Raw genomic sequence first — 21,457 nt, 5'->3', positions numbered from 1 at the left:
TCAAGAGCGCCTCCTCTGGTGATTTTGTATTAAATGTGTTGTGAGGGGTTTTTGTACAACTCTGCTGCTTGTTTGTGTCACTGTGGGTATCTGGCACAGTAATACACAGCAGAGTCTTCAGGCTGCATATTCTGTCCATTCAGAGTCACTGTTTTACTGGAAGTGTCTAAGTCAATACTGAACTTGTTCTTCAGGGAATCTTTGTAGTATGAGTCTCCAATATATTTCATCCCAATCCACTCCAGTCCTTTCCCAGCAGGCTGTCTGATCCAAGCTGTGTAGTAGCCTAGATCATAAGAGACCTGACATCTGATGGTCAGACGTTGACCTGGCTGCACAGTCTCAGAGGCTGGCTGTGTCAGCTGTTCACACTTTACACCTGTGGAGAAACACATTAAAACTGAATTGTTACCAACCATGAATATTCAGTTTAGTGTAATCATGCTGTATATGTTTCTGCCTCAGTGAGACTCACAGGATCCAGCTGCCAGCAGCAGCAGCAGAGCTACAGAGAACATGTTGGAGTTGAAGGTGATCTGATGGGAGTTTCTCTTCTGCTGCTGACAGCATCAGATCAAGTCTTTAAAACCCAACTCTCCTGATTTACATAATACCAAACCATCCCCTCCAGAAACACATAATACAAAATGGTTTTTTATGTACACTGACCAGAATGAAGAATAAGTCAGTCAGTCAGTCAGTCAGTCAGTCATTTTCTACCGCTTATTCCATAGTGGGTCGCGGGGAAGCTGGTGCCTATCTCCAGCAGTCTACGGGCCAGAGGCGACTTACACCCTGGACAGGTCGCCGGTCCATCGCAGTGCAACACAGAGTGACACATGACAAACAACCATGCACACCAAAGGGCGATTGAGAGACCAATTAAACTAAAAGTCATGTTTTTAGACCTTCTTGCTGCAAGGCAACAGTGCTACCAACTGAGCAACCGTGCAGCCCGCAATGTAATATTTTCCTACAAATACATCCTTGGTATGTGGAGTTTAATTTTTGACAGTATATTTTTATAATGTATTTAAAAGATTATTTTTCCAGACTGCAATTCTGATCCAAAAACAATTTTAATCATTCTTAAAATAAGCAATTATATGCACTCATTTTAATTTATGCTTTAGTTTTTTTTATTATCTACACAGGGTAGAAATTATGCAGACAGGCTCAAACATTTAGATACAACACCTACTAATAGTTGGATAAAGATTCCTTAAAAATTGCACATCGACCAAACACTTCTAGCATAATTCTGGATATTATTTAAATGTATAATTGTTGCTGAAAACAGATTATTAAATCCAAATGTGTTAGATCCATTTAGTGCTTTTCCTTTATGTTCTCTAACCCAGTTCATAAAAGAGTAAGCAAATGAGAAACCAGATTTTAAACAGGACAAATTAAGAGTTGGATCAGTCTCTTCCAGCACAGGACTGGAAGAAATGACTCCATACTCTGATCTGGACCATTTAACAACAACAAAGACAAAGGAACCAGAGAGGTGAGAGAGACAGTCATCTATAAGAGCTGTCAGCAGGTCAGACACAAGAACAGACTGTACTGTATGCCTATATCTGTGGTACTAAATCAATGACCACTGGCAGTTATTTATTTTATGCTCATATACATCAGCTGTATTTTCTTTACATTGAGAAAGTTTATCTAACATTTTCTGACTTGTTTTATTTTGTTTTTCCAAGAACTAAACACACAATTCAGTTTTTCATGGCAGCATTTTAGCAGTGATTTGCTACTTCTGAAGAGCCCGATAAAACCAGTTTTGGTTCAGATTAACATAAAGAAAATACATTTATTTTTGTATTTATAACAGATATGTTTGTCTCGACTTAGCACAAAGATGTTAATTAATAAATTCAAGTACTATTATATTTGAAATAAATAAAAATTTCAGAAAGTCCATAGTAAGATTTTGTAAAATACCCTCACAGATTCAAAGCATTTCAAAACTTTTCTTTACAGATTAATCTGAAATCATTGGTGGTCCTACAGCGCATCCTGTGGTGGTTTCATGAATAACACATTTGTTAGCCTGTAAGGGGTCTTTCTACAGCTCTGCTGCTTGTTTGTGTCACTGTGGCTCTCTGGCACAGTAATACACAGCAGAGCCTTCAGGCTGAAGGTTTTGTCCATTCAGAGTCACTGTTTTACTGGAATCTTGTAAAGTAATGCTAAACTTATTTTTCAGCAAATTACTTTAGCTTGTGGTACAACCAGCACTGATCCACTTCAGCTGTTTCCCTGCAGCCTGTCTGATCCAGTGTGTCCAGTAGCTGCTTAGGTCATAAGAGACTTGACAGCTGATGGTCAGACGTTGACCTGGCTGAATAATCTGAGTGCCTGGTTGTGTTAACTGTTCACACTTCACACCTAAAGAAGAAAAAAACATTATATATATATATATATATATATATATATATTCTGAAAATAGTTTAACCCCTGCAGGTCTTTAACTCTGTCACAGACATGTAAAGGTGGAAGCAAAACAAGTTTTGCATCAACTCCTCCCCCTGGAAAAGAAACATCTTGACTATCCACCGACATTTGAGCTTAAAATTTATTTATTTTTGGACATGTTGATGGTTTATGTTAAACATTAACTGTCTGGTAATTTATCATTGCTTTTGTTTAAATCTCTAAACATTTAAAGCCAAATAATGACAAATCTTATGAGTGTCTGCACTAACCGTGTCAAAGGAGACCATTGTAGAAATAAAGTCAATATGAATCAGAGATAGCTACAAAAGATAGGCTTGCAATATATATATATATATATATATTTTATTCAGGGTTATTTTGTTACATAAAAACTCAGAAACTTGCTAAGATCTCAATAATTAACCAGATGCCATGCTCTTTGTAGAAGTGGGTAAACATTTTTTTTTTTTTTCTTAAGCCATAAGTTGAACAGATGCCTGAACAACAGGAAATGACAAATATTAATATGAGCTGTTTCTTTGTGTTGGCAGCCCTCTGAAGTTAGGTTTCGTATATGAACATTTAGGTTTATGTTTATGTTCTATTTTTGCACACAAAGCAACTTTAAACCTTTAACAACTTTAGAGGAACTGCTTTTGATAGAAGTACTGGTAATAAACTTTTTGGAAAACATTTCTCAAGCTCTTTGTAGAAGTGGGGAAACCTCATCTTGAATAAAAAGATGATTGATATGAGCTGTTAAATGGTTTTACAGACCTCTGAGGTTTTATTCTGGTTTACTATGTTTGTTCAATAAAATGGTGAAGAGATTTTAAAATTTTCAGATATATTTAAGGATGTAACACAATATGATTTTTTTAATTTGAAAGTTTTGTTGTTGTTTTCTTTTTTCATTTTTAGGTATACATCAAAATGTCAGAGATAAACGTTGCATAATGTACCTTTTATTTTTCAGTTAATCAAGTCAAACGTAAAACTGGTTCAAGAGCGCGTCCTCTGGTGATTTTGTATTAAATGTGTTGTGACGGGTTTTTGTATAGCTCTGCTGCTTGTTTGTGTCACTGTGGTTCTCTGGCACAGTAATAAACAGCAGAGTCTTCAGGCTGCATATTCTGTCCATTCAGAGTCACTGTTTTACTGGAAGTGTCTAAGTCAATACTGAACTTGTTCTTCAGGGAGTCTTTGTAGTTTGAGCTTCCAGTATATTTCATCCCAATCCACTCCAGTCCTTTCCCTGCAGGTTGTCTGATCCAGTGTGTTGCATAGCCGCTCATAGAATAAGAGACCTGACATCTGATGGTCAGATGTTGACCTGGCTGAACAATCATAGAGGCTGGTTGTGTCAGCTGTTCACACTTCACACCTGTGGAGAAACACATAAAATTGAATTGTTACCAACAATGAATATTCAGTTTAGTTTGATCATGCTGTAACTGTTTCTGCCTCAGTGAGACTCACAGGATCCAGCTGCCAGCAGCAGCAAAGCTACAGAGAACATGTTGGTGTTGAAGGTGATCTGATAGGAGTTTCTATTCTGCTGCTGACAGCATCAGATCAAGACTTTAAAACCTGGCTCTTCTGATTTGCATAATGACAAACACAAGGGCGCAATTTGCAGCGGGGGTTAGAGTGGTTATTGACTGATCCAGTCAATATAACCCCCCCCAATAAAATAACATTTCATATCATTTCGATTTACAAATATATCCTGCATGAATAACTTGTTAATTTTCTTTTATATTCATTTGCCAGCAAAATAGCATCATCATCTGGTAATGTAACCCTCCTCCTCCCAAAAACTTGGTATCACCCAACCTGCTTTCTTCACCAACTATTCACTGTTTGCTGTACTTTCGATTCATTTGCCGAGTGGTAGTACTCTCAAGAAAGCGCACAGACAACGATTTTTCACTGTTGGTCGAAAACAACCACTTGTGAAAAGAGAAAAATATCAAAATGAGATAAATATATATGTATTCTTAAGCTGATGATTTGTTTGTACATGCAGACACACTGAATGGCGGTGCATGTAGACTAGTTTCGAAATACAGTGGTACCCGGGTGCTTTGTTTGACCTGTCACCTGGACCTCTGGGGCTGAAGCTCCAGATGTTTTCAGAACAACCCCAAATCTCATGAAAGAAGACATTTAGATGTTTATGTCTGTTCAAAAGATGTATTAAGCCCCAAAATGACAGAATTCACATTTTTATTTAAAAAACAATCCGAATTATTTCTATTGTGTTCCATATAATAGCTGCCTGCTCTACCTAACCTGAAAGTGAATCTAAGGGAAAAGAAGACAAAACGTGGCTATTTGACCTTTATGCAGCCACTCGTTTACTATCCACTCATGATTCATGTCCCCGTAAGCAAGGGTCTGAGACAAAACGTGATCATTAAATAAAAAGATGTTGCCTTCTGTTGATTGAGATATGAAAAGCTTTTGACTTTACTTGTGCCCAGCTGCCCTCTTCCGAATCCAACTTCTGGAACAACACCTGGAAAAACAGCAAGAGACATTTCTGCAAGTTATTAAGTTTTTTTTTTTTTTGCTGAAATAAACATAATTTATTTTTGCTGGGTTAAAGTAAAATTAAAAAGATTTGATCATATGACCATATTTGATTTTGATTTCCCCTGGAGTCAAAGTGCTGAGGGTAGGTGAACATGATTACGCATTCTGAATGAAATAATTGGGAATAAACAGCATATGACCCTGTTTTCTTTCAGTGAGCCAATCTGTCTTTCAAATTTAATATTTGTCTTGGTTTTCAAAAATTATTTCATAGTCTTCCTTTGTGTTTTGATTGGTTTACAATCATTTCTAAAAACAAAGTGTTAGTTAGGCCACTTAACTCGGACATATGACTCATTCAGGCATAAGTAGACAATTCAAAAAGACAATTAGTTCTAATTTAGATTGAATCTTAAAAAAAAAAAACAACCCAAAGATAAAATGGTTTGAGGGAATCAAATTGCATTTTTAGCACCAACAAGGTGATTCACAGAGTTATCATCTTAAAAGTTTATATACTGAAGATGAAGGGTGATGCATCTGCATACTGTTCATCTGCTGTAGATGTAGTTGTTTTATGCCTGATACTTTATTTCTACTCCACTATCATTACTATTATTCACAAACTGCAAAATATTCTTAACCACTCTCAATTCTGACCTTAGATAAGCAAAAAGATTTGATGTTTGCCCTTCAGTTTTGAAAATGCACTAATTTACGGCAAAATATTGCTCAAATCTTCAAGCCAGATATTAGTACAAAGAGTCTAAAAGAGGTTTCAACTATTGCATGCCTTCTCTGTTTGTCACCTTGCTCTACACCGAGATCTTGACTAACACACTGATGCAGGAAGAAATGGTTGACAAGGACCCATTGGGATTGACCGTTTTGGAAGGAGCTGCCAGGCTCTCCATCTCCTCATGGGTCACCCATACGTTGCCTGATGGCTACAACAGGCGGAGCCCAAGAGACACAGCAGTAGCAGCAGGATTGGTAGTAGAGGTCCATTAGGAGGGGCAAGCAGTATTAAAGAAGAAGAGCAGCACCACTGTAAGCCAATAGTGTTATAGCATCACAGTCAGATGATGAAACCCACCAGGGGTCAAAGAAAATGTGCAAAGGACAAAAAACACAGTACAGCACAGAACATCTCAATGTTGGCATACAATTAACAAATGCAATGCCATGCAAAACAAAGATCATTACACCAAGAGACACAAATATGACATGTTACTCATCCCTCACTATCCACGCTACTCCAGTGCCACATAACTGGCTGTAATCAAAGTTATGAGAAGAAATCCATCTGTTTTATTTCACTTGATGTATAGATCACAAAGTAGACTGAAGGATCTAAAAGCACAAATCTTTCCTAATGAATGGGCCAACAGGTGTTTGGAGAAAATATATTGGGTGCTGGTGATTTCACCTATTCACCAGTTTATACTTCTGTTGTTTTGGCCAATTTGTACCCAACCTTTCGTCTGCCATGGGACGTCCATTCTGACAATAAGTTTTTAATACTCCACCAAAAGGTGTTTTAATAGACAATGATTTATAGCAAGTTAGTTAAAGAACTGCAATTTTTCTCTTTGCCTTGATAATTGTGTTATGACCCCAATAAATAAAAAATAGCAACAGTAGGTCGCTCAGGGTTTTTTCTGGAATTATGGAGCATTATATTATCTTCAGAATAATATAATGCAATGAAATTAAACCATAGGTAAGTGATCTCAGAATTATTAGGAATATATCCGTAAAATTCATCAAAAGGCTTAACTAATATCAGACAAACACTGATGTGCAAAGAGGAGTGATAATAACCAAAAATGTTAATCACGATATTGTTTTTTGCTATTCTCTTAAATTTATATCTGCTTTCAGTCAGAGCCCCACAAAAAGATATACTTAACTGAAAATAAAAGTTGCTGAGTATAAAATAGGCTATTTTGCTAAATCCAGCAATGCAACTGTGCTTCTGAAAATTGCACAATAATTGCACTAAAAACCAGTTAAGTGAATGTATAGTTCCCAGCTATATCCTGTGAAGCATATCAATAACCCTAATGTCTAACTGGTGTGACGGAATATGTTTAGTCTAAGGTGACTCTTTTAACCTGACCCTGGTCATTCACTTTTGGTATTTGTTTGAAAATGACTCATAAAATAAAATCAAAGCCTGAGAAAGCATGTCACTTATGATGAATTGCAAACTGGTAGTGTGCTTTAGTGAAGTTTCAAGGGATCTGGAGCTAATTGGTCAAAGAGATGAGAATGGAAAAAGGAACATGAGGGACGAGTACCATCACAGTTAATAAAGAACTGGAAAAAAAAAAAAGGTTATCAAGCATTTTAGTTATGAGGGTTTGCGTGCAAAAACATCCAACTTAAATGCATGTCCTTTTTTGTTTTTATTATTAAATGCATTATCCTAGCTCTATTGGGCTCTGCGGGCAAAACTCTTTAGTGTGGATGCTGTTTCTGAGGCAGCAAAATTCAAAGGTGGTCACTTTTCAGTCATGTTAACAATGACAGAGGAACCCCTGAGATATAAGAAGGAAACTGTTTTCCTAGGACATTTCTGCAGCTCATTCAGGCTGCAGACAGTGAAAGAGAGCAAGACTTTCAGCAGATAACTGAAACGCTGAACATATTCCAGTCAAAGTGCTCTGTTATATCTTTCTGAGCTTTAAACCTCAGTCTGTCATGACATATGCTGGCTGCATCAGGGAGCTATAAAAGCAACATGTCTGATTTTCCCTAAAGTGTATTATGTTTTGTATTATGTTAATTACAGTCAGACCTGCTTTAGAGGTACAATTTGTGACTCTTCAAAACAGCTTGATCCTGTAACTTTAAAAAGGTATAAAAACATACTTAGAATTTAAAAAGGTGAAATCTAAAGTGGTAAAAATGTATATAGTAAAAAGTATAAATATAACACGAAGGCTGCTGTTTGCCTGAGGTTTCTAAAAAATATCTTAAATTATTTCCTAATTCTGCCTAAATAACTTGTGAATTATGTCTTCCTTTAGTTCAGTTGCAGCTTTACAAAAATGTTTATAAAAATCTAGGTCCACTAGTCCATTTGAAGGCACAACTCACAGTTCTGTTGATGGGTGGGGCCGAGGGGCTGGTGAGGGGGACCATCTCCTGGATGGCCAGACGAAGTTTGAGCCTGTGCAGGGAGTTGCTGATTCCAATCTCCCTCGGGATCTCGGTGTCCGAAAGGGCGGACATGATGGCACCACTCTTCACGTTGGCACGGCACGCCGCCACATACCAGGCTGGCATTCCCAACCACAACTACAACATAGTAGAAAACAGAGGGTGATGAGGAAACTATTGACTGTGCCTCTGCTTTCACCCACCTCAACTCTTTCACTAACAAGTAGTTAACCACATTTACCATGCCATTAGGATTTTTGTATTTGAGACAAAATATATAAGTTGTTCAAATACCTTGGGTCATTATATTCCTGCTTTGTAAAAAGCAGCAGAGATGGTGAAGATTGTGGAAGTGCTGGAAAAGGGCATATTATTTTACAAGAAAGGGACTTTTTTCAATGAATATGATTTATCTTTCACATATTTATTCATTTAATCTATTTTCCAATTATAGTCCCGTGTTTTCCTGTTGAAACGTGTCCTTTAAGAATCAACATGCTGCTCCAGACCATTGGTTTTCCATCTTGCCATAACAACTGACTGGTTGGATTTAGCTCATGTTTTTTTTTGCCATTAAAACTGTCAGAGTAAAAATGCGTAATGCTTGCAAAAATTGTTGACCATCAGCAGCTCAAAAATATGTGCATCAGCCCCATAATCCCATTTGACTCTATGCTTATTTGGAACAGTATGATAGGAGGATTGGAAAGGTCATGAGCAGACTGATGGCTGTACAATGTCGTCTGAGAGGCAGGGGGCAGTCTGTATTTTTGCAGTGTACTCAAATTATTTCTCTTTTCAGGAATGCCATGAATTAAACTAAGATATTTGTATCCCTTTTTCATATTAATACCAAATTATGTGAAGTGAATTACACCTCAGTCCAAGATTCATGCTCTTGCTAGAGCTACAACCTGCATCAGGGCGCTGAACCAAAAAACAACAAAGAAATCAGGGGATTTCAACAGCTAGAAGTTATCAATACGTTGTCGACTTTACCTAGGTTTATAGTCACTAAGTGTTTTCTTTTAAACAAAAAGACCCTTACTAAAACAAGAAGGCGCTACCATACATAGATAGTATCTGTCAGTTCACATTCTTGAAATCACTTCCTCTAATCACATAAGGGACAATTTTGTTGAGAAAAAAAAGTACCTTCTTTAGCAGGAATATATAAAGTGGATATGTCTGCTTAGTGGCAAAACAGAAAAAGGATGGATTAAACTATAATGATGAAAAAAAAAATTGGAGAAAAACATTGGGTGTACACAGTCCCTCCATTGTAAACTCCTTTCCCTCCAGGATTATAAAACAATCTGAATGTTGAATTTAAGTGAAAGAACAACCGAATCCTCACGAGAGAGGACATAGCACAGTTCATGCTACAGTTCACAGTTTAGCCTGAAGTTTATCAGGTAAAGAAATGTTTACTTATATGATTGAAATATTTACCGACATTTTTCTTGTCAGTAGTGATATTTTCAATGTAACAAGTTTAAACTAGAGTTCTACTAGTATTTTTTCAGTGTAACAAGTTTAAACCTTTCTTAGCTCTACCAGACTTGACAATGATGTAGGCAACACTGAGGTCTCTGTGAATACTGTGAAACTAAACCTGTTTTTTTTTTATTGCCAGCACACTGAAATGCAAAAAAAGAGGCCCAATTATCATATTGGCTATTCATTACACTGTTTTCTTGTAAACATAAGCCATTGATGTCTGACATGGAGACGCTGTGTCTGTAGACTTTTACCAAAAAACAAAAACTAGAAGCACGTATTAGCAATGAGAAACTGGCAAAAACTCTGATATTCATCAGCCCCTGAGGGGTCACACCTATGTATGTCCTCTTTTTTGGAGGGGTTGAGAGAGTTCTAATTACTTTATTGCCCTGTGTCACACACTTGGTCAGGAAATTGAATCGGAAGGCCGAGGGGTGATGTTGACTGTGACTTCACTTACAGAATAACAGTAAGTCCCTGAATAACCTTTGCTCTAAGATGAAAAAGAAAATGTTTTAGAAAAGCTACAGGTAACTAAAATTATCATATATTTTCCTAAAATGGAGTCTCTCATGATTCAAAACAAAGACATCATTGCTAGAGTCAATTTATAACTTGGAAACAGTATATTGAGGGATCGTAAAGTTTTTTTTCTGTTAATCTCATATTCGTCTTACCTCTTTTCTCCTGCTTTCCAGTCTGTTGACTCAGAAGCTGAAGGTTTTCTCGTTCCATCGATGTAGGTAAGCAAAATCTTTATTTACTTTTTTTTTAATGTCTTTGCTACTTTGAACTGATTTAGACTGACTCATATATTCAGCAAATAAGTCCTGCTGTAAAGCAAAATGAACTTACAATTCTGTCAGGTTACACAGTTCATTTATTAGGATTTCATGTGACAGGTCAACATTAAGTTGATTATACCTTTAAAATATAAAAGGATGCATGTCTTTTTGTTTTTAGATGTATTAACGCCTGAAAAACATACAGATTATTAATAACACCCTTAAACACACCCCCTGTGTTTTCATTAGTTCATTTAAGGCCTTCCCCAAAACACCCTTAAACACACCCCCTGTATTTTCATTGGCTCATTTAAGGTTTCGCCCCTAATGACGACAACCAATCAGCATCCACGGTTACGCCCCTCGGACACACCCCCTGTTGACCCCATGACCTTCCGCCCACATGGCGCCATGACCCCCCTTAAGGTCAAAGGTCACCTGTCAAAAAGTTTGATTGAAGGGTGTACTTTAGTCTCTGTTGTGTCGATCGGACCTTAATATATAAGAATACTTTCATCTAATGCATGTATTTTCTCTTAAATCCTGATTTAATCTGGTCATTAGAATACTGATCCAAAACCTGTTTTTAAAAGAATAGATTTTAAAATCTTCTTGACTCCTCAGATCATCAGAGATGTCTCTATCTAAATGTGCTTGTTGTGACAGATAAGGAGTGTTAGTGCTCCCCCTGTGGTGGTTTCATGTTAAAACTATTCATGCACTGCAGAGTTTTTGTTCAGTGTTTCTACTTTCTGTGTCACTGTGGATCTCGAGCACAATAATAAACAGCAGAATCCTCAGCTTTCAGACTGTTCATCTGCAGATACACCTGACTTCTGCTGTTGTCTCTGGAGATGGTGAACCGGTTTCTCACTGAGTCAGAGTAGTAGATGCTGACACTGTTTGACAAGATCCAAGCAATCCACTCCAGTCCTTTTCCAGTTGCTTGTCTGATCCAAGCTATGTAAGGAGTGCTACTAAACCCAGAATATGTGCAGGTCAGTCTGTGGGATTCTCCAGGCCTTTTAACCACTGGTTCAGACTCAGTCAGTGTTTGACCATCAGTACCTGCAGACATACAGATCATCAGGTACCTGAACTATAATCATTGTGTATTTATGACTAAAGAGGTTCCTTTAAGGACCCTTTGTTCTTACCTGTCCAGTTAACTGTCAGGATGAGAAAAGCAATCATAACCTGATGAGGTCTGATCATTGTAGCAGCCATTTGTCTCTGCTCAGTCTGCAGTGTGTTTGTCTCTGATTTACTGCAGGTCTTTAACTCTGTCACAGACATGTAAAGGTGGAAGCAGAACAAGTTTTACATCAACTCCTCCCCCTGGAAATGAACTGAACTCATCTTGATTTTCTGCAGACATTTGATTTTAATAATTGTTTTCATTTATTTTTAGACACATTGATGGTTAAAGTTAAGGTTTTCAGTTCGTTTATCATTACTTTTGTTTAAAGCTATAAAATCAGAAACATTTTTTAATCTAAATAATAAACCAGTTACCACGCTCTTTATAGAAATTGGGAAACTACATATTGAATAAAAACCAATTGATACGAGCTATTGCTTTGTTTTGAAGCCCTCTGATATTTTATTCTAGTTTATGTTTGTTCAATAAAAGATATTTTAAAATTTGTCAGCTATTTTTAAAGATATAACATAATATGATGTTTTTAATTTGTACGTTTTGTTTGTTTTTGTCATTTCAGGTATATATCAACAGGTAAAGGATAAACTTTGCATACTGTAACTTTTACTCTTTCAGTTTATCAAGTCAAACATTAAACTGGTTCAAGAGCGCCTCCTCTGGTGATTTTGTATTAAATGTGTTGTGAGGGGTTTTTGTACAACTCTGCTGCTTGTTTGTGTCACTGTGGGTCTCTCGCGCAGTAATAAACAGCAGAGTCTTCAGGCTGCATATTCTGTCCATTCAGAGTCACTGTTTTGCTGGAAGTGTCTAAGTCAATACTGAACTTGTTCTTCAGGGAGTCTTTGTAGTATGAGTTTCCAGTATATTTAATCCCAATCCACTCCAGTCCTTTCCCAGCAGGCTGTCTGATCCAAGCTGTGTAGTAGCTGCCTAGATCATAAGAGACCTGACATCTGATGGACAGACGTTGACCTGGCTGCACAGTCTCAGACCCTGGTTGTGTCAGCTGTTCACACTTTACACCTGTGGAGAAACACATTAAAACTGAATTGTTAACAAAAACAAACATTCAGTTTAGTTTGATCATGCTGTAAATGTTTCTGCCTCAGTGAGACTCACAGGATCCAGCTGCCAGCAGCAGCAGCAGAGCTACAGAGAACATGTTGATGTTGAAGGTGATCTGATGGGAGTTTCTCTTCTGCATCTGACAGCATCAGATCAAGACTTTAAAGACTGACTCTTCTGATTTGCATAATGACAAACCATCCCCTTCAGAAACATTTGATTAAGGTGTTTCATGAATGAAGGAACAGTATACTTGTTTTTATAATGCTGATTATAAGTAAATGATGTGATTGTAGAAATGGAGAATATATACAATCAAACTACGTGGTGTTTTTCTGGGTATAAAATCATAACACTTATTTTATTTACTAGAGGAATACTGAACTTGTTCTTCAGTGAATTTTGTACAGTGAGTTTCCACCACTATCATTAATCCCAATCCATTCCAGTCCTTTCCCAGCAGCCTGTCTGATCCAAGCTGTCCAGTAGCTGCTCAAATCATAAGAGACCTGACATCTGATGGTCAGACGTTGACCTGGTGATTTTAAAAAATTGTATAGTGTTATATTATATTAAAGCATCTTTACGTAGCAAGCCGCTTCCAACATCAGGAAAACCAAAGCCTATATTTGGACAGTTTGATTTTTAATAGTAAAAGCAACATCTAACTGACTGTAATGTCTATGTTATCTTTGTAAAACGAAAGACTAAAAAGTGGTTCATTTATAAAATGGTCTAAATTCATTAGTGGTCTCAAAGTGCCTCCTCTGGTGTTTTACTGCTAATGCAAGTGTTCAGGTTCTGAGGGGTTTTTGTACAGCTCTGCTGTTTGTTTTTGTCACTGTGGGCGCTCTGGCACAGTAATACACAGCAGAGTCTTCAGGCTGCACGTTCTGTCCGTTCAGAGTCACTGTGTTACTGGAAGAGTCTACGTCGATACTGAACTTGTTCTTCAGTGAATCTTTGTACAGTGAGTTTCCATCACTATCATTCACCCCAATCCATTCCAGTCCTTTCCCAGCAGCCTGTCTAATCCAAGCTGTCCAGTAGCTCAGATCATAAGAAACCTGACATCTGATAGTTAGACGTTGACCTGGTTGCACAGTCATAGAGGCTGGCTGTGTCAGCTGTTCACACTTCACATCTTAAAAGATAAAATAGAGTGTATTAATTTAAAACACTGTTAACAGTTTGAATGGTTTAACCTCAGTTTTCCAGTGAGACTCACAGGATCCAGCCGCCAGCAGCAGCAACAGAGCTACAGAGAACATGTTGGAGTTGAAGATGATCTGATGGGAGTTTCTCTTCTTCTGCAGCTGACAGCATCAGATCAAGTATTTAATCTGGAAATGCCTTGTTTGCATAATGACAGCCCCCCACCTGTCAGTATTTTTGACCAGATATTGTAGGAAGTTTTTTTTTTTTTTTTAACCAGCATGCAACAACACTTATACTGAATTTACAATGTTAATGTTAGATCATTATTTTCCATTCTTTGAACTGATTTATTGTTTATTTTATTGTGTTCAATATTCATATAGTCATGAATGACATTCATCTTGGTATATTAAATATTACCATATGGTGGATATAACAATTTACACAATTACAAACAGATTTTTATAATGTAAAAATAAGACAATGAAAAATTATGATTTATAAATTTTTTACTTTTAATGCAACATCAATTTTGTATAAATCCTTACAGGGAATATTGTACCTTTTCGCAATGTCTTGACCTGTAGCTACAATATTCTCTGTGCAGCTGAGCTACCTCTCTGTTATTACATTTAAATTTTGCAAGTGGAACTGGTGCAAGTTTACAATTTAATGAACATTGAGGAGTTTATAAAGCATGAAATAGTAAAACTAAACTCTTTAAAAGTTACTTTCATTATTTATTCTTCAAAATGAAGAAAAAATATTTTGCTGATCACTGCTAACTTACTAAATGAGTTTTAAGAAAATCTGCTGGTTGGAAAGTTTTTATAATGATGCACAGTTACAGGCCAAAGGTATCTGTTAGGGGAAAAATGTAAATATCTGTAGCAACTCGGGTTCTATGACGCAGTGAAAACAATTATGAAGTTGTTGAGGCATTACTGAGAAATGATGTTCCTCCATTGCTGAAAACATTAGATGGAAACTGGTCAAGAAGGCAGCAGAAGGCCAGCAGCAACATTTAGTTTTTTGTTGTTGTTTGTTTATTTTTTTAACATCTAGACTCAACTTCTTAATGACAGTATTTATGCTGTACGGCCAGATGTTATTTGAATAAATGAAAGAAAAACAAGAAAACTGACAGATCTACATGCAATAATCAGTTGAATGTGGTGTATTAAGAAGCCTAAACTGTAAATTAACTTCTGAATACATAATCTGCTGTATGTAGTAATCGTACACTTTGAATGTAAGGTAAAAACCTAATGGCACTAAAATATGAAATGTCAGAAACAATCAGTTTAAATATGTATGGACTGTATACCAGTTCATTAATTACAGTAGAAAATATTTTAAAAAACTACCAGGTTCTGATTTTGTTGATATTCATCAAAGTCAGTCATACAGTCAGTCAGTCAGTCAGTCATTTTCTATTCCACTTCTTCCATAGTGGGTCATGGGAAAGCTGGTGCCTATCTCCAGCAGTCTATGGACAAGAGGCAGGGTTCACCCTGGAGAGGTCGCCAGTCCATTGCAGGGCAATATTCATCAACGTTTTACATAACTTTCCTTTTTTTATTCCAATGTTATTGACAGAGATCCTAAACAATTTAAGATTTTCTTTTTGAACCTGGTCTAAGTGGGATAGGAGCACCTCCTTTGGCTCTCAATTATTAGTACATATGCTCAGGCTCTGAGGGGTCTTTGTACAGCTCTGCTGCCTGTTTGTGCAGCTGTGGTCCTTTCTGGCGCAGTAATACACAGCAGAGTCTTCAGGCTGCATATTCTGTCCATTTAAGGTCACCGTTTTACTGGAGCCATCTAAAGTGATGCTGAACTTGTTATTTAGTGAATCTTTGTACAGTGTGATATGTCCAATTCCAGATCCACCAATCAACTCCAGTCCTTTCCCAACAGTCTGTCTGATCCAAACTGTCCAGTAGGTGCTGATAGAATAAGAGACCTGACAGCTGATGGTCAGATGTTGACCTGGCTGAACAGTCACAGAGGCTGGCTGTGTCAGCTGTTCACACTTCACACCTGTGGAAGAGGAATAAACATGATGGGTCTTATTATCAGAAAAGAAAACAGTCAGTGTGAAGTGATCATACTGTCAGTGGATCTGCCTCGGTGAGACTTACAGAAACCAGCAACCAACAGCAGCAGAGCTACAGCGAACATGTTGGTGTTGAAGATGATCTGATCTCTTCTTCTTCAACTGACAGCATGAATGCAAGCCTTTAAACCCTCTGTTTGATTTGCATAAAGACAGACAAGCCTCCTGGTATTTTTTGAGAACATCCAGTGATATGTCTTAATTTAAAAAGTTAACACTGAATTTATTTGTATTATGTTTTCTTATTTAAACGAAATTAACAAACTCTATATTTAAAAAAAGAAAGAAAGCCACATCTTATAGGATTATTATCACATAATTATCATAAGATTACTGTGATTACTGAGTTATTTTTAAGATTATTCTCTTACACAGTTTTGTACTACCTGCTGATTAATAATTTTTTCTCTATTAATCCATATGACCTCTGTCATTAAAAAACTATAATCTGAAGTATAGGAGGTGAAAGGTCATCCTTATGAAGAGGGTCAGTAGCCTTTCAATAAGAGTTGTGTTCTGAGTAGACCACCATGTTGATTTTTGTTGTGTTTAGTGAAGAAGGATTTTAAGGTGTTCTTGTAAGCCTAAACCTGTAACATTAACACTGAACATGTCAAAATCAACAGATGTTTGGACTTGTGTTTGCCTTTTGATAATTTCCTTGTTGATATATGCTTTGGGTCCTGCTTTATTCAGTTCATTTCTCTGTGTTCATTATTGTTTGTAAGGTGTTTTTATATTAGTTAATTTTCTCATGTTTCCCTTATGTTATCATTGTTCCCCGCTGGATCCTTCCATAGTTTCTGCTCTGTATTCAGTTGTTGCCATGCCTGTGATTTTTCTGTTTTACTCCCTGTTTTTCTGCCCAAACTTCAGAATGGTTTATAAGGCACAGAAAATGTTTAGGTCTAAAACTTCTCAAAGTCATTTCTCCAGTGTGAACCTTCTCGACTCCTCATATCATCAGAAATGTGTGTATCTCAATATTTGCTGTGACAAACATAAATGGTGTTAGTGCGCCCCCTGTGGAGGGTTCATTTTTAAACTTTTCATGCACTGCAGAGTTTTTGTTCAGTGTTTCTGCTTTCTGTGTCACTGTGGCTCTCGAGCACAATAATAAACAGCAGAATCCTGAGCTGTCAGACTGTTCATCTGCAGATACACCTGACTTCTGCTGTTGTCTCTGGAGATGGTGAACCGGTTTCTCACTGAGTCAGAGTAGTAGATGCTGCCACTGCCACTACTGTCTGACCAGATCCAAGCAATCCACTCCAGTCCTTTTCCAGCTGCCTGTCTGATCCAAGCTATGTCAGGAGTACCAAGTCCAGAATATGTGCAGGTCAGTCTGTGGGATTCTCCAGGCCTTTTGACCACTGGTTCAGACTCAGTCAATGTTTGACCATCAGTACCTGCAGACATACAGATCATCAGGTACCTGAACTATAATCATTGTGTATTTATGACTAAAGAGGTTCCTTTAAGGACCCTTTGTTCTTACCTGTCCAGTTAACTGTCAGGATGAGAAAAGCAATCATAACCTGATGAGGTCTGATCATTGTAGCAGCCATTTGTCTCTGCTCAGTCTGCAGTGTGTTTGTCTCTGATTTACTGCAGGTCTTTAACTCTGTCACAGACATGTAAAGGTGGAAGCAGAACAAGTTTTGCATCAACTCCTCCCCCTGGAAAAGAAACTGAACTCAGCTTGATTTAATTTAGAGATTTGTCTATCATAATTGTCTATTTTTGGACATATTGATGGTTTAAGAAAATGTTCTGTTTCAGTTAATTTATCATTACTTTTGTTTAAAGTTCTAAACATTTAAAACCAAATAATGACAAATCTTATGAGTGTCTGCACTAATCATGTTAGAGGAGACCATTTTAGAAATAATGTCAATGTGTCTCTACATGCTCATCCGGGAGGAGGGAATGCTGCAAGACACTGACTGGATGCAATCTACTGGGTTTCCTTAGACAGAAAAACGTTTTATCCAATTTGAATAAATGACTGAATCTGACTGCACTGTTCAATGATTAGGATTAATTGGAATGTATGGACCTGACTTTTGTGAAGTGCCTTGAGACAACATGTGTTGTGAATTGGCGCTATATAAATAAAACTGAATTGAATTGAAGCAGATGTGGCTACAAACTTTATTGTAATCTTTTTATTATTCATTATTATTTTGTTACATAAAAAAGTCAGAAACTTGTTTAGATCTAATAAATAAAACAGTTGACACGCTCTTTGTAGAAGTGGGTAAACATTTTTTTTTTTTTGCCAAACCACAAGTTGAACAGAAGCCTGAAGAACAGGAAATGACAAATATTAATATGAGCTGTTTCTTTGTGTTAGGAGCCCTCTGAATTAATGTTTGTAATCATATTTAGAAATGTTGGTTTATTTTAATGTTCTATCTTTCTATTCAAAATCACTTTAAACTTTTAACAACATTATTTGAAAACATTTATCAAGCTCTTAGAAGTGGGAACCCCATCTTGGTTTCAGTCTGAAAATCTAATTGATATGAGCTGGTGATTTGTTTTGAAGATCTCTGAGGTTTTATTCTTATTTATTATATGTTTATTCAATGAAATTGTGAAAAGATTTTAAAATTTTCCAGGTATATTTAATGATATGACACAATATGAAGTGTCTATCGCAATTTTTTTGTCTCTTTTTGACATTTCCGTTTAATACATTTATGTCAGGGATAAACTTTGCATACCTTTTTAGTTTGCCATTTATCCTGTATATGTTCCATCCTTCGCCCACCCAACCAATCCACCCCAGTCCTTTTCCAGCAGGCTGTCTGATCCAAGCTCTTGGGTAGAGAGAATAAGAGACTTGACAGCTGATGGTCAGATGTTGACCTGGCTGCAGAGTTACAGAGGTTGGTTGTTTCAGCTGTTCACACTTTATATCTGTAGAGACAGAGAATGTAAAAAGAGTAAAAACAGTAAACAGACTAATGTGATAATACTGTACATATTTCTCTCTCAGTGAGACTCACAGGATCCAGCAGCAGCAGCAGAGCTACAGATATCATGTTGGTGTTGAAGGTGATGGTGGGAGTTTCTCTTCTTCTGCTGCTGAATGCATGAAATCAAGTCTTTAAACCTGAATGTTCCAATTGCATAATGACAAAGCAGCCTGATAATATATTTTTCTGTGTTGAAACAAACAGCCATAATAGCCAGTATTTCTGAATGTATAGTGCTAACATTAAAACGATTCTGTGCTTTTGAAGGACAGAAAAAATACATTCTATTGACCTCTTTTCTGTGTACACCACTGATTTTGATCATATTTTGTAACCACATATAAATTTTAAGGTCATTAAATGACTTCAACGTCTGTCTTTCTGCCTCACTTTCACTCTTTCTACAGAAATGAAAAATAATAAAAGCGCATTCGTTATCATAGCGACTGAGAATTAGAAGTTACCTGTTAATAAGAAAATGAATCCTTGTCTTGTGTTAATCATGTCATAAAAAACGTACCGTTTATACTGCTGTCCGATCCTGGGAGAATATATTGACATATTTTTTGTGATGGGTCTTTGCCAAAGAGAGGTTCAGGACTATAGAGAGTTGTGATAGATAATGACAAATCTTATGAGTGTCTGCAATTATTATGTCACAGGAGACCATATTAGAAATACTGTGAACACGAAGCAGAGGTGGCTAAAAAATGCAGATTGTTTTTAAATTCAGGTTTATTTTGTTACTTAAAGCAACTCCGAAACTTGCTTTGATCAAAATAATCCAGTTGCCAAAGTCTTTGTGGAAGTGGCTAAACAACATTTCTTTCTGTTAAACCACAAAATGAACAGAAGCCTGAAAAACAGGAGATGACAAATATTAATTTCAGCAGTTTCTTTGTTTTGAAAGATGTCTGAATTTCATTTATTTTAATGCTATTTTTTCACGCATAAAACAACTTCCAATTTTTAACGGTGTTAATGAAACTTGTGATCTAAATAATAAACTTTTGAAAGCTCATTGTAGAAGTGAGAAAACCACATCATGAATAAAAACCTGATTGATATGAGCTGTTGCATTGTTTTGGAGCCCTCTGGGTTTTTATTCTGGTTAATTACATGTTTGTTTAATAAAACTGTGAAAAGATTTTAAAATTTGTCAGGTATATTTCAGAATATGATTTTTTTTTATTTGAAAGGTTTTGTTTGTTTTTGTTATTTCAGGTATATATCAACATATCAGGGATAAACTTTGTATACCTTTTATTTTTCAATTTAGCCAAACATAAAACTGGTTCAAGAGCGCCTCCTCTGGTGATTTTATATTACATCTGTTCTGAGGGGTTTTTGTACAGCTCTGCTGCTTGTTTGTGTCACTGTGGTCTAGTCTGGCACAATAATAAACAGCAGAGTCTTCAGGCTGCATATTCTGTCCATTCAGAGTCACTGTTTTGCTGGAAGTGTCTAAGTCAATACTGAACTTGTTCTTCAGGGAGTCTTTGTAGTATGAGTTTCCAGTATATTTCATCCCAATCCACTCCAGTCCTTTCCCAGCAGCCTGTCTGATCCAAGCTGTGTAGTAGCTGCCTAGATCATAAGAGACCTGACATCTGATGGTCAGACGTTGACCTGGCTGCACAGTCTCAGAGGCTGGCTGTGTCAGCTGTTCACACTTCACACCTGTGGAGAAATACATTAAAAATTTGTTTTACCAACAATTAATATTCAGTTTAGTTTGATCATGCTGTAAAAGTTTCTGTCTCAGTAAGACTCACAGGATCCAGCAGCCAGCAGCAGCAGAGCTACAGAGAACATGTTGGTGTTGAAGTTGATCTGATGGGAGTTTCTCTTCTTCTGCTGCCATTACATCATTTATAGTTGACTGCCTTGAGGTTCACTTTGAATAAAGGGAGGGCCAAAGATAAATCATAAGAAGTACAGCATCAGGATTTGCTGTTAACATCAATTATCATGAATAATGAAAGTGTAACAATTCTAACGAATGGTCATTTTTGTTTTGTTTTGTTGTGTTTTGTTTTAAAGATGTCAAATTTCCTGTAGTGCTGGTGCCTATCTCCAGCTGTCACCAGTGGGTCACTGGTCCATCACAGGGCAACACAGAGACACACAGGACATCGTACACAGAGAGGATTTCAGTTTTTTCCACTTCCTTTGAATCATTTAAGTTTATGAGGCTGTTAGAAGTGGAATTTGCAGGAATCTTGTAGGAAAACAACAAGTATATCCACATTTACAGTCACATGAACAGAACAAGGGACTTCATGAGGGCACAGTTGGTATCACTGTTGCCTTGCAGCAAGAAGGTCTTGGGGTCTAAATCTGGCCAGGGGTCTTTCTGCATGAAGTTTGCATGTTCTCCCCATGCATGCACGGGTTCTCCCCAGGTACTCTGGCTTAATTGGTCACTTTAAAAAGTGACATTAGCTATGAGTGTGTGTATAGTTGTCTGTGTGTCTCGATATTCCCCTATGATGGACTGCTGACCTGCCCAGAGTGTACCCAGCACCAG

General features: G+C 37.0%; 5 gene segments (V, D, J or C); all 5 read right to left on the bottom strand.

The window, feature by feature from the left end:
* Positions 1-77: 77 nt before the first annotated feature.
* On the bottom strand, positions 78-576 carry LOC124863204. The segment is given in 2 exon segments: positions 78-379; positions 476-576. Coding segments are annotated over 2 exon segments (345 nt in total).
* Positions 577-3,467: 2,891 nt separating this feature from the next.
* LOC124863203 lies at positions 3,468-3,982 on the bottom strand. The segment is given in 2 exon segments: positions 3,468-3,829; positions 3,925-3,982. Coding segments are annotated over 2 exon segments (345 nt in total).
* Positions 3,983-12,319: 8,337 nt separating this feature from the next.
* LOC124863311 lies at positions 12,320-12,797 on the bottom strand. The segment is given in 2 exon segments: positions 12,320-12,624; positions 12,721-12,797. Coding segments are annotated over 2 exon segments (348 nt in total).
* Positions 12,798-13,460: 663 nt separating this feature from the next.
* LOC124863090 lies at positions 13,461-13,947 on the bottom strand. The segment is given in 2 exon segments: positions 13,461-13,810; positions 13,895-13,947. Coding segments are annotated over 2 exon segments (393 nt in total).
* Positions 13,948-18,862: 4,915 nt separating this feature from the next.
* On the bottom strand, positions 18,863-20,777 carry LOC124863089. The segment is given in 4 exon segments: positions 18,863-18,868; positions 18,958-19,036; positions 20,220-20,607; positions 20,703-20,777. Coding segments are annotated over 4 exon segments (513 nt in total).
* Positions 20,778-21,457: the final 680 nt, after the last annotated feature.

This window comes from Girardinichthys multiradiatus, chromosome X (genome assembly GCF_021462225.1).
Source record: "Girardinichthys multiradiatus isolate DD_20200921_A chromosome X, DD_fGirMul_XY1, whole genome shotgun sequence".
NCBI classification, from domain to species: Eukaryota; Metazoa; Chordata; class Actinopteri; order Cyprinodontiformes; family Goodeidae; genus Girardinichthys; species Girardinichthys multiradiatus.
Note: the sequence above shows the minus strand (reverse complement) of the source record. Positions and strands in the feature narration are given on the sequence as shown.